The 14,011-nt window shown below is 49.3% G+C and overlaps 1 protein-coding gene across 3 annotated transcripts in view; it reads right to left on the bottom strand.

Moving 5' to 3' along the window:
- CCDC198 (coiled-coil domain containing 198) overlaps positions 1–12,393 on the bottom strand; it is a 28,833-nt gene extending 16,440 nt beyond the window's left edge. The window contains exons 1-3 of one of the 3 annotated variants that reach the window (XM_005295557.4): positions 11,933–12,296; positions 9,952–10,034; positions 786–872 (exon numbers count right to left, since the gene is read on the bottom strand). In XM_005295557.4, coding sequence (XP_005295614.2) covers positions 786–872; positions 9,952–10,034; positions 11,933–12,158 — 396 coding nt within the window. In that variant the 5' untranslated portion in view covers positions 12,159–12,296. Of the gene's footprint in view, positions 1–785; positions 873–9,871; positions 10,035–11,932 lie in introns of all 3 variants that reach the window. The other 2 variants (XM_065593845.1, XM_065593846.1) reach the window with 2 other exon arrangements.
- Positions 12,394–14,011: the final 1,618 nt, after the last annotated feature.

Genomic DNA, 14,011 nt, shown 5'->3' with positions numbered 1-14,011 from the left:
GATGCTAGACTGCAGTTGCTTTAGCTAGATCTAGGGTGACCAGATGTCCCGATTTTATAGGGATAGTCCCAATTTTTGGGTCTTTTTCTTATATAGGCTCCTATTACCCCCCTGTCCCGATTTTTCACATTTGCTGTCTGGTCACCCTAGATCCCATCTGCCAGGCTGCTCAAAATTAAAGATGAGGGAAGCCGCAATCTCTTATTTTGCACCTGTAAGAGGCCTAAAACTACTCCCCCCAGTGTCCAAAGGAAGTTTACTTTTGACTTCGATTTAACCAGGATCCAGCCCTAAATGGAACACTCCAGCTCCAGGCAACTTCCCAAAAGAGCTGGTCAAACTTTTTCCCCCTCCCCTCCTCTATACACATTGTTGTAGCCAGCCTGCTCACCGGTGCAGCGCTCAGCTGGCCGAAGCTGAGAACGCCTGGGATAAACAACCACAAGGTCTGTTCTCATTTGCACGGGTGCAACCACGTTGGCTTTGATGGGGTCATGTGAGCGTAATAGAGAAGACTATTTGGCCTTAAAATAAGACCTCTCATCAGTGACTATGGAGAGAGACGGGCACAGCACGCCTGGTGGGAAGTGGCTGACTATGGACTTGATGTAAAGCCCATTGAAGTCAGTGGAAGACTCGCACTGACTTCAGTGGGCGTTAGAGCAAGCTCTGTAAATGATCAAAGCACATGTCTGGAAAGCTGTGGGCTACTTGAATTTCCCAGCATGCAGTGCAAGGTAAAGGTACGACTGTGCCAGTTTTACCTGTATTGCGGGGACACCCACCTTTGCTTTTCGGGCTGCTGCCCCTTCCTGCTGGCTGAAGAGCTTTTCAGAAGTGATTACTTGTGGAAGGTCAGCGGGTTCCAGCTTCTGCAAGTCCAATATTTCTAACAGTCAGCGTTCCTCATGCCATGCGATCATAAAACACAAAAGCCAGACATTAAACGGTCTCGACATTTTTCCACAGCTCATAGGCCCAGAATAGGCACGAAAGAGCCGTATCCTTAATAAATACTCCAAGATCTCTTTGGATCTCAGCATCTGTTGGCATTTATTCATGGAGGGCCATAGTATGAGTTGCCAGAACTGAGGAGAAACCCCTGAGTTAGCGTTTAACACAATCTAAACTTTAAAGATGCGTGCTTCTTTTCAGATTGATTGTTCTTATTACCATGTATTTGTATCACTGTAGTGCCTAGAGGCACCAGCCGAAATTGGTGCCTTAGAATGCTAGATGTTGTATGTACACATAGCAAGAGACAATCACTGCCTCAAAGAGCTTACAGTTGAAACAGATGTAGGGCGTCAAGGGAAACTGAGGCATAGAGAGGTGACGTGACTTGCCCAAGGTGATGCAGCAGATCAGTGGCGGAGCCAAGAGTAGATGCCTACTCTCCTGAGTCCTAGTCTATGGCCCTATCTGCTAGATCATGCTGTCACAGTTCAGGGCTCCTCCACCTATATTCCCCTCCATGTTCCACTCTAGGCTCCCAGCTGTAACCTCTCTTGGGCACAGACCCACCCCCTCTCCCTGCTGAGCAGGGTTTTACCAGGCTCCATGGTTCTCTGCCTACACTGTGATATCCCCAGCAAGCCAGATGGCTTAGACACTCTGTGTTGTGCTTTTCTTTTTCTTCAGAGGCGATGAACAGCGTAATTGCCCCCAGCTAGGAGTTTCCACACAGCTCTTTCTTGGCAAGCACATTTATTCTTAAGGGGTAAACACTACAGAGAAAACATTAAAAACAGAATTCCTATACAAATGCTAACATCTTACCTGAGGTCACCCATCAGTCTCATGGGGCTTCAGGAGGCTAAGGTCCTTCCAACCCCTCCTAGGAAGGATTGAGGCCCCTGCTGGACAGACATTCCTGTCCATTAAAACATGGCCATGAGTTCCTTTCAACTCAGGCTATTTATCCCAAAGTCCTTTCTTTGTCTGTTGGTCTCTGGAGAATCCAGATTGAACCAGTTTACATGAGCCTCTCCAGGTGGTGATAGCTCTCTGGAGGTGTCACACACTGAGTGAATTTGCCTAATTACCCCCAACATATTCTTAGCTCTAGGTGGGTTGTGGCAACGCTCCCCCATGGAATTAGACAATCCCTGGCCCACAATGACACACGAACTTAATACAGGAAGATCGCCCAATGATATGGTGGGAAATTACCATATCTGTCACACACGCTGCTTCTCTTCTAATGTTATGCCCAGTAGTACCTTATTCAGTGGGACTTCTCATGGTGTAAGGTATTATTCGAGGGGAGGGAAGGAGGGGAAATCAGGCCCTTCGTCAGCATCATTTTATTCACATGAAAGCACACTTTTTATTTCTTAATAGCGCTGACCAGAAAATTTCTCCAGGACGTCTTTTTCCCATCAAAATTTCTATTGATGGAAAGTTTCCAAGCAACTGTAGTCTCAGATCTTTTATTAAAGCCAAATGCCGTACAGTTGTGTTTGAAATGATATCTGCCATCGAGGTTAATGTTTGTGTTTGAAATGATATCTGCCATCGAGCTGCAGATCCCTTTACCGACAGCTGAGTCTGGAGTTTCTTTTGAAGGAATTAAGAGACCTGCTTAAAATGGGCAAAACTGCAGAGGGGGAATAGAGGTCTTTATTGCTCTGGTAACCTGTTTGTGGCATTGGGGTCCCAATCCTGCTCCCATAAAAGCCAGTAGGCATCTTGTCAATGACTTCAATGGGACGAAGACTCATGCCTAATGCTGGACATTAACTTCCAGGTGTATGAACATGCCCTAAATTGTGACTGTACTTTAGCCAGATACAATGAATCAGTGCAAGGCCTTCTTGATTTGCAAAGAAATAAAGACAGTAACTTAATCATAAAAAGCAAACCAGAAAATTCAGAGTTGAGTCCATGATGCTTTTTCACTGGCATTGTAGCGGGTTGGGGGCTTTTTGGCTCCGTCCAACCTAACAAAGACACTCAGGACCCAATTCCAAGCCCACAGCAGTCAATGGGGCAATCTCCATTGTTTTCAATGGGCTTCGGCTCAGCCCTGTAGACGTGATTGTAATGGTCATTTCTGCTTTCAAATAATATTCTTCCTACACTTGGTAGTTCATCCTAAAACCAGTGGCAGTGCCGCTATAAACCTCTGAGCCTCCTATGGTATATGGCAGAGGTCCCTTTCTGTGACTCTCATGCTGCTCCTGACATGCGTCAATGGGAACCTTTAAGGCTCTAGGCCAGAGAGATTAAGGCCACTATGTGTATTCAGGACAGTAATTATGCACGTGCTTAAATATTATCCAACACGAGGATGACCTGAAGCATGTGCTTAAGTGCATTTCTGAATTGGGGCCTAAGCCCAAGCTGTGAGTTAGGTACCTTGGAGGATCTGGGCCTACGATGACTTACCAATGATCACAAAAAGTCAGGAACCGAGCCCAGGTCACCTAAATCTCAAGCCAGTGCCTCAACCAGAGGGCAATCCTGCCTCTCACAAACTTGTCCTAATAAAAAAGTTTCCTGTGTTTTGTTTTGTTTTTCTTCCCTACCCCTCGTGTCTCCATTGACGCTATTTTCTTTAGTGCCTGAAAAACTAATCTGAAGTTGTACTAATCTAAGAGATGACACTAGATGGCAGCAACTAACCCCACAAATTACAGTATGCAGTGTAACTGCAGCTGTGTCGGTCCCCGGATATTACCTTGCACCCCTTGCCGCTCTAATATCTTTTATTGGACCAACTTCTGTTGGCGAGAGAGACACGCTTTTGAGCCACACAAAGAGCTTTTCTTCAGGTCAGACCTGAAGCTGAGCTCTATGTGGCTCAAAAGCTTGTCTCTCTCACCAACAGAAGTTGGTTCAATATAAGATATTACCTCGCCCACCTTGTCTTACTACCAATTATAGTCCAGGCTGTAAAGCTTTCACTAGTGCCACCAAAACAGTGAATATAATGTTGCTAGCGGCAGGCAGATAAACTCACTAATCTATTAGCGGATCCTACTATGTCCCAGAGGAAGGAGAAGGTTCAGGCTTTAAAGTTCACTTTTGCTGAGTGGAAGGAAATCTGATCTCTTCTTGCACCTTTGTAAATTTCACAGATTGCTCCTCAGGACCCAGCCCATAGTTGGAATCTTCTAATACCTCTTGAAAAGGGAGAATCTTATTTGTTATGTATTACTGAAAATGTTTGACCCGGAAAGGACACTGCGGTTCTATTTTGATGGCAGTATCTAGTGGCATTAGAACAAGCATAGGAATAGAGGGGGGAATAATAAAATCTCTAAGTAATAAACACTATTGACAAAAGTCATATGCTAATCAACGGTCATATCGTTTTTACACTTACTGCATCAGACTCATGCTCCCAATATGGCCGCTACTTCTGAGGAAGGTGTTAAGAACCCTGCAGCAGGCAGAGGTAGCATAATCAGTGGTGCCGGAACGAGGGGGCCAGGGGGCCATCCCAATTTTGAAAGTGGATGGGCCTGACCCATCCACTTTTCTCCACGGTAGACCCCCACCCCCTTCCTCTTCTCTTCCCCCTCAGGACCCACCCCCAGCCAGGCCAGCAGGCAGCTGGTGGAGTCTGGCCAGGGAGCCCGGTGGGAGCCACGCGGACCCTCCACCGTTCCCGCCCCACCCCAACCCCCAGGATCCCCGCCCAGCCCAGGGCTGGTGGAGGTGGAAGGTCCATGACTCCACACCGGCTCCCTACAGCTGTCCCTGACCCAGCTCCTGCCGGGGACGGGGGGCGGCTCGTGGCCATGGTAAGAGCAAAGCTGGCAGCTCTGGGGAGCTTGAGTCCCTCCACCTTGGGGGCGGGGACACGGGGGAAGAGGAAGGACAGCCCCCCTCCCCATTTTTGGGAAGGCTCTGATGCTCTTAAGCATAATCTATCCCTTACTTAAGTATCATTCTGATCTAATGGGGGCAGGCTGTGCCACATCTGCCTTCTGTGGAGTTCTTGCACCTTCCACTGAAGCACCTGGTGCTGACCACTGTCAGAGACAGGGCACTGGACAAGATGGACCGGGGGTCTTATCCAGTCTGGCAGTGCCTATGTGCCTAATTGTTCAACTCTGTAAAACTCTCTGTTACCATTAGATGGTTGTTTAATAAGAGGCTGGATCTTGCACTCAGACTGGGTATTTTCCCCTCTCTATCTCCACTTTCCCTCCAGCTCACAGTCATGGCTCTAGACAGAGGACTGAAAGTAATCCTCAGAGATATTGGCAGGGCTGGGGTTTTATGGCTAAACTCAGCTGCCACTAGGTACTCAGTGAAGCCTATCATCATAGAATGTCAGGGTTGGAAGGGACCTCAGGAGGTCATCTAGTCCAACCTGCTGCTCAGAGCAGGACCAATCCCCAGACAGATTTTTGCCCCAGATCCCAAAGTGACCCCCTCAAGGATTGAACTCACAACCCTAGGTTTAGCAAACCAATGCTTAAAGCCACTGAGCTATCCCAGCCTGGCCTACTAGATACTCCTCAAGTGAAGAGAGGATTTTGTTAGGAAAATATTATACTTCTTTAAGTCAGGGCTGGCCTTATGCGTGGGTGACCATCCAAGGTGCTGTGGTCAGGGGGGTGCTGTGGTCAAGAGGCAAGAAGCAGGACAGGCCTGGGGTGTGAGGCCACAGAAGGGAGCTTGGGGCAATGGAGGGAAGGCAGTGGGGCCTAGGAGCAATGGGGGGATAGGTGAGGGGCCCAGGGAGACAGTTGGGGTCTGGGGGAATGGGTGGGGAGCCCAGGGGCCAGGGGTGCCAAAATACAAACTTTTGTATTTTGGGGGGAGGGATAGCTCAGTGGTTTGAGCATTGGTCTGCTAAACCCAGGGTTGTGAGTTCAATCTTTGAGGGAGCCACTTAGGGATCTGGGGCAAAATCAGTACATGGTCCTGCTAGTGAAGGCAGGGGGCTTCACCTTTCAAGGTCCCTTCCAGGTCTAGGAGATGGGATATCTCCATTAATTTTTAAATTAGCCCAGGGCGCCATTTTCCCTAAGGCTGATCCTATTCAAAGTCTGTCTTTCACGGGGCGAGGAGAAGGGGAAGCTAAGGAGGGAAATTTATCAGGCACTTAAAGACTGAATGAATCAAATGCTCTTGGGCCATCCACAAAGCTATCTGTTTGTGGGTAGCCTGGCTCCAGAGTGTAGTAAGAGGAGGCCCTAGGGTGACCAGATCACCCAAGTCAAATATCGGGACGTGGGGAGGGGGTGACGCCGGGGGGGGGGGGGGGGGGGGAACGTGGCCAAAAAAACAAAACAAAAAAACAAAAACCCTTCCTCCGCAAGCGCTGGAGGAAGGCCCGGGAGACTCAGGGGAAGCGAGACTCAGGGGAAGCACGGGGCCAGGGTGAGTAAGAGTCCGGCCTGGTCCCGAGCAGGCAGGACTCAGTTGGGTGGTAGGGAGAGAAGGGGGGCGGCCCGCGGGGCCAGGCGGCGGCTGTTCTCACCCCCAGGCAGTGGGACTCGGGAGCAGCCGCTGCTGCAGCTCCCACTGCCGCGGGGGAGGAAGCGGCCATGGCGCTTGGCAGCTGCGGCTCTGGCACCCCCGAACCCCCCAAGCCGGGGCCTGCTGCGGGGATCCAGCAGCGCGCACGCTGGGCCCAGCCCCTGGCCAGTCGCATCTGGGCTGCTGCCCAGCTGGTGCTATCGCGCGGCGGCCCCGGAGTGGGGGCAGCAGGCCCCAGCCCCCCCGTCCCGCTCGGGTCCCGCAGGGGAACGAACGGGGCTGGGCTGCTGATGCCTCCACCCCGGGGCCGCCGCGCGATAGCACCAGCTGGGCAGCAGCTCAGACGCGACTGGCCAGGGGCTGGGCGCAGCGTGCGTGCTACTGGGTCCCTGCAGCAGGCCCCGGCTTGGGGGGTTTGGGGGCGCCAGAGCCGCAGCCGCCAAGCGCCATGGCCGCTTCCTCCCCCCGCGGCAGTGGGAGCTGCAGCAGCGGCTGCTCCCGAGTCCCGCTGCCCGGGGGGGACAACAACAGCCGCCGCCTGGCCCCGCGGGTCGCCCCCCTCCTCTCCCTACCACCCACCTGAGTCCTGCCTGCTCGGGACCAGGCCGGACTCTTACTCACCCCGGCTCCGCGCTCCCCCCTGAGTCTCCCGGGCCTCCCTCCAGCGCTTGCGGAGGGGGGAGGAATGGTGAGCCCGGGGAAGAGGCGGGGATTCAGGGAGGGAGCCAATCGGGGGAGGAGGGGGCGGAGTCGGGGCGGGGGGGGGCCGCGAGCACTTCCGGGCTCCAGGCTCCGGCGCATTTCCTTGTTTGTCCAGTGTCCCGACCGCACGTCGGTCGGGACGCGGGACAAACAAGGAAATATCGGGACAGTCCCGATAAAATCGGGACGTCTGGTCACCCTAGGAGGCCCTGAGATATAAACCTTGGTATCAGAGGCCCGGTATAAGGCCTAAGGCCTGAACTAAAGTAATGGTCAAGACTTTTCTCACATAAAGCAAAGTTAAGCTGTGAGCCAGAGGCAGGCCCTGCTCACAGAAGCTGGCAAGGAAAGGGCTGATGCGGCAAAAAGAGACATACCTAAAAGGTACTGGACACCAGATATCAGAACATTCTCATACTTGTACACTCCACACAGATAACAAGGAACAGGCTGACCCATCCCAATGACAGGGCCAAAAGGGTAATATGATGGATAGAGTTGTTTTGTTCGAACCAACATGTACAAGGTGAGAGGCGGCACCTTACTACGTAGAGGGGTTGTACCTTGCTGCGTAGAGGGGTTGCACCTCAATACGTCAGGAGTGATGTGTAACTTGTTTGTAGCTGTGTATAAGAATGCATCCCTGAGTGGATATGTTTGTCCGGCCGAGGGGGCAGTGGAAAGTCCCGCCACTGACTGAGCCAGGTCCATTGCCAAGAGGCACTTTCTCGTAGTATGCCCGGTAGACTAAGTAATCTACGGGGAACTGCAACTGTGTCCGAGGTCGCAATAAACCTGGTCGACGTGACTTTGCATCTTACTAGACTCTGTGGTCATTGGGGGTTCTCTTTGGGTCTGCTGGGTCAGCTATCTGTGCAGAGCTGGGGCAGCACACAGAGGGAACACACGCACGCAGCCGAGTGATATCAACATAAGAGAAAGCAGAGCACCACACTGGTAGCATCTGACAACACAGAGCATGACTGTTGTCACTTTAAGGGAAAGGTCCTTCACAGTTTACAAACATGCCAACCTTTGGCAGTGATGTTGCCCATAGTGTACGGGGTGGAGTCTGCATACAGAAGCTGACGTATACTCAGTGCAGGACTCGAGTGGGGCCTACTCCCTAACCTTGGGGGTGCCAGGGGCCAGTTGCCTGGTGCAACTTAGAGCCACCTCAGAGCTGCTCTAAATTGCACCCCACTGTCTATGAACCCAAGAGACCATTCTGGTACCTAGGGATTACCAGAGCACAGAGACACTGCAGCTACACCCACCTACTCCACTCTATCTACGGGAGGGGGTGATGTGGAGCAGTTACCCCAGTTCTCTGCCAGCTTGGGAGTCCCCCTAGCCAGCTCACAAAGGTGATATTGTGTCATAGCTGGCTCATAAACTCTGCTCTCTCCTGGGGATACAAAGTCAGTGGATCTCTAAAGAGCCGGATGAGCAGTGCTGCAGGTCAAATAGTTCTAGGTAAATGCTAATTGCATGGCCTGTTTCTAGATGCCTTTCTGGAAGATGCTTTAGCCAAACCCAAATTATGGGCTCAATGCCGGGGTAGCTGGGTGAGATGTACAGGCTGTGATACACAGGAGGTCAGACCAGATGATCTAATGATCCCTTCTGGCCTTCAAATCTATGAATACCTTGACTTACACATGCTGTCCCATTGACTTGATAATATCACTGTAATGGGATGACTCACCTGAGTAAAGCTGCACGGTGGTTTGAGATTGAGGCCCATGTAATAAAAATAAATGTCTTGAGTATCTCACTGTTTATCATCAACTACCGAAACCAGCGTGCGCCTCAAAAGGCAAAATATTTTCCAGTTTGATATCAAGATTTAATCAAGCTAGCAACCGAACAACACACGGAGTCGGTGCTCGGCTAGTCGATGGCAGAAATGCAGAATTTAACAGCTTTTCTTAGCTGTCTATATTGGAAGCTGCACTTGGCTTGGTATAAAACTGAATTTAACAGCAGCACTGCACCTTCCTTACCCCCATCGAAAAGAACTTTTCGCCATTAAGAGCAGTTCTAGCATTTGCACGAATCTCTAGTTAGGCAACGTGTGGAAAGCAGGAAGGCTGGACCTGTGGCTAAGGCACTAGTGTGGATCTGGGGAGAGCTGGTTACAATGCCCAGCTCTGGCACAGATTTCCTGTCTGGCCATAGGCAAGCTGCCCAGTCTTTGGTGGCTCAGTTCCACACCTGTCAAATAGGGCTGCCTCACACAGGGTGTTGTGAAGATAAAGTCCATTAATGACCGGACGGTGCCCAGATACTACAATGATGGAGGCCATTTTAGAAAAGAGCTAGAAAAAGGCACATAGTGGGTAGCATTGGGCTTCTATTCACTCTGGCTCCTCTACTAGGAGGAGACTTGATCTCTCACACTCTAGCAGCTCTGACGGCCCGTCCAATAGAGGGCCGCAGTGCGCAGACTTGCGGAAGGACAGGTAAACAGATAGACAGACAAAGGAAGCATCTTTTTATATAGTCAGGCTGTTTGGCATTCCCTTTGACTGCTTCCCTTTTACACGGTGTGAATCAGGATTAAGGCCACTGATGTAAATGGAGTGACACTAGTGTAAATCCAACCTACTCTCTTCACAAAATACCTTAATTTAAATAATTTTGAGTTAGAAATAATGACCAGCAGCGCTATAATTTCTTACCAATATAGTTCATTCTGATGGCTTTTCTATAGCTGAGTACATACCCGGGCATGTTTACAATTAAAATGGGATGTTCCCATTAAATCCAAGTAACTCCTTAGGTAGCCTTTTAAATTCATCTTACTTGGAGTCTTCGAGGTGGATGCTGTTTAATAATACTTGTTTCTCCCGTTTCCATCATGATGTCAAAAGAAATGGGTCTGGGCACTTAAAGGAACAGAGAAGGAGAAGAAGCCAATAACAGTTTTAATACAATTGCAAATTGATCATTAACTATTAGGCTTTATTACGCAAAAGCTTCATGACCTTCTAGTTATAGTGTAACATGACCTACCGTAGCCCATGCTCCCAAAATACAACAGCACATGGGGAAAAAATGCGTCCACTGGACACCAGAGCTGAGTGACTATCAGCAAAAACTCTTCCCTGAATACTTGCTCAAAACTGTCAATGAATTCCCTTTATCCATGCTCACGTCCTTTGGTTTCCACAGACATTCCTGCTATCAGCTACACCTCTACCTCGATCTAACGCTGTCCTCGGGAGCCAAAAAATCTTACCGCGTTATAGGTGAAACCGTGTTATATCGAACTTGCTTTGATCTGCCGGAGTGCGCAGCCCCGCCCCCCTGGAGCATTGTTTTACCGCGTTAGATCCAAATTCGTGTTATATTGGGTCGTGTTATATCGGGGTAGAGGTGTACTACTGGCACGGATGAATATGGAAAATGCCAGAGAGGACTTTTGGTAAATGAACTTGCTAAATACCCAAAGGTTAGCTCTTTGCTGAACGGAGTAGTTATTTAAGTGCTGTTACTGTCATCAAACACTCCAAATGTCATGCTGAATATCCAGAGCCAATCTGTATTCATTCCTAGACCCGTTCTGCTCCTGAAATGTGCCTGCTATCAGGGTAGTGGTACATTGCCTCTCATGCTCTTAGCGTAACTACCTGCATGTAACATGGAAGGGGGAAAATATCCAACCCTGCTAAGCCACATTACACCAGTGTCTTCCTGTTAGAAACACTAGGGCCTAATCCTGCATCCATTTACTCATCTGAATAATCCCACTGACGCCAAAGGAGACGTATCTATGTAAAAACGGTAGGGTGGTTCCCTTGGAGTTTATTAGTTTCCAGTGCCACTCCGGTGTTGCGTTCTCTGGTCTCGGCCCTCAGCTGGTCTAAATCAGCTGAGCTCCATAATGATTCTCAGCTTCTTTGGTAACGTGCAGTGAGATCTACTGATGAAAAATGCTAGATAAGAGCTAGATATTATTATTGTTACTGCTCTGATTTACATCAGCTCAGCATCTTGTCCAAACTGTGAATAATTCTTTGGGTTTAACCCAGGGCGGTGTGTGGATCACATAACTATGTACACATAGTAGAGATGTATAGTAACATATTAAGGGGTTGCTCCAGAAGTACGCCTCAGGACCTGTCCTGTAACTCTTCCACATCTAGTCCCACTGAAGTCAAGATCAATGGGACTACTTTCATGTGTAAGGATAGGAGCCCTTGTGGCACCTTAGAGACTAACAAATTTATTTGAGCATAAGCATGATGCATCCGATGAAGTGGGCTGTAGCCCATGGAAGCTTATGCTCAAATAAATTTGTTAGTCTCTAAGGTGCCACAAGTACTCCTGGTTTTTTTGTGGATACAGACTAACACTACTGCTACTCTGAAACATGTGTAAAGATGACTCTCACAATCAAGGATTGCATGATCTGGGCTGTTTGAGATTTAAATAAATAATTGAGACAGTTTTCTAAAACAAGCTGAAAAAAATGATTCCCCCCCCACCCAATGCTGTAATATGCAGGAAGTGTCAGAAACAGACACATGCCTAGAATAATACACACACACACACACACACACACACACACACACACACACACACACACACACACACACACACACACACACACACACACACCTGCATTTGATAAACCTTCAGCTTTCTACCATTTGTCTTAGTTAAAATGCAATGATTTTCTGCTGAGCCATATATCTATTTGGCAACAGAGAACACGAAGAACAAATAATCAGCCAATCCAAGCACCCTAGAAAGGGCAGTCGCTTATCCATGGCCAGGTTACCTGTGGAGCATCTGCCATACAGAGTTTCTCTTAGGGGTGGAAGCTGCCTTTGAAACACTGGATTTCTCTCCTCCATGGCTGCAAAGGAGCATAAACGTCTCTCTTCCAGGGTACTGTGAAATCCACACACCGCAGCAGCGCAAGGAGAAGTAGGCACCTCCTCTTTGGTTTGCACTGGTGCCACTTTTGTCACCTTATGATGAGCCCTGGAGTAGCTCAGGCCCATTTTACCGAGTTACAACATTCAAAGAACAAAAAGTCTATGTGTAGTAGTTCCTGGACTTGACCATAGCACTGATCTGTGTCTTGGGCTCCCTTTGAAGGCAACGCCTGTTTGTAAAACTCCCAGGTTCCCTCCAGGGCAACTTTCACGGTCTGCCTGACCATACACACACACACAGCTGATTAGGTGTCTGGGAAGCCAGTTTCCATGGCTATTCCTCCCCAAGCCTTTCCTTCCTAAATCCAGATTTGGTGAGCCCAGTTAAACATTGACCCGGGCTGGCCACTTCCTGGAGCAGATGAGAGGCTGGCTGCTATTGAATATTAAACTAATCCGGAGAAGTCTGAGGTAAATACCAAATATCAGCTAATGGCCTCAGTGAGTCTTTCTCTCTCCCATAAATATTTGCATCTGTTGTGGAAAATCGACCACACGGTAGATTTTGGATCAGACAGCCTGAGGCTCCTTTATTGATTAACCAAACATGCATGCATGGGGGAGTCAGCGAAGGCAGCCGAACACCCGCCCGACAGATAAAATCCAGCAGCTTATATAGGACAAAACCACAATTATTAATACACACTTTCTTATCAGCATTATACGGTGGGGGCGAGGGACCTGTCTGGTTTTAAGATTAAATTAGATAAGTTTATGGAGGGAATGGTTTAATGGTAAAACACATTAGCTGAGGAATACCGAGCAATAGCAGGTAAATAGTATAATGGCTAACAAGGGTCAGGCTGGAGACTCTTGCCTACATGCTCGGGGTCTTACTGATCGCCATATTTGGGGTCGGGAAGGAATTTTCCTCCAGGGTATATTGGCTGAGGCCCTGGAGGTTTTTCGCCTTCCTCCGCAGCATGGGGCAGGGATCGCTAGCAGGAGGGTTCTCTGCCAATTGAAGTCACCAAGACACAGGATTTGGGGACTTCAACAGCAGAGTCAAGGGAAGGGTGGGGACGGTTTTGTGGCCTGCGGCATGCAGGGGGTCAGACCAGATGATCATAATGGTCCCTTCTGACCTTAAAGTCTATGAGTCTATGAGTCTATGAGCCATAAATGGAATACAATATCCTTAAAAGAGAATATGGCATAGCAAGCTTTCCTGTTTTTCTCAATTTGCCCATTGCGGTTACATGCTTCCCTACAGACGAACAGTGGGCAGTTATGAATCACCAGCCTTGTGACTACAGGTAGTTCCTCTTTTGTACTTTTCCTTTACCCTGTCTCCGAAAGTCCCTGTTTCTCCAAAAAAACCCTTTCTTCAGTTCAACTTGACAAATGTTCAGGCCCAGGCCCAAAAGATAGGCCTACCTGGTTCAGTTAAGTTTAGGCCCAGAATTTTTCTACAACACATCTTAAAAACACTCTTACTAATAGTTGCTCGTTTAATCAGTGCTTGACCTTGAGAAGTTTCCCTTTGCTTCTCTGACCAGCTGGTTTGTAAAAACGTTGATTTTACTCCGGAAATTTTGTCCCGGAAGTGCTAGCAGGCAGAGGAAAAGGACTCAGGCATTGCAGCCTGCAGCTGAAGAGGAAAAAGAAGGCCGGTGGAGTGCCACATTTGAGGAACCGCTTACTCTTTACTAGGGTGACCATCCGTCCGGCTTTCCCCGGACATGTCCGGCTTTTTCAGCTTTAAATGGCCGTCCGGGGGGGATTTCTAATAACGTAGAAATGTCCGGGATTTCCCGCTTCCCCTCATGCAGAGTGCGGCGCGGCTGATTGGACGGCTGGGCCTGATTGAAAGCCGCTCGCAGCCACTGGGGCCTCTAGCAGCCAGAGTCCCTCCCCCTCCCCCGCTCCCTTCTCGCCCGCAGAGCAGTGCCCCAGTGTTTGGCTGCACGTGGAGCCTG

This window comes from Chrysemys picta, chromosome 4 (genome assembly GCF_011386835.1).
Source record: "Chrysemys picta bellii isolate R12L10 chromosome 4, ASM1138683v2, whole genome shotgun sequence".
Classification (NCBI taxonomy): domain Eukaryota; kingdom Metazoa; phylum Chordata; order Testudines; family Emydidae; genus Chrysemys; species Chrysemys picta.
This window is presented reverse-complemented; position numbering and strand designations above follow the sequence as displayed.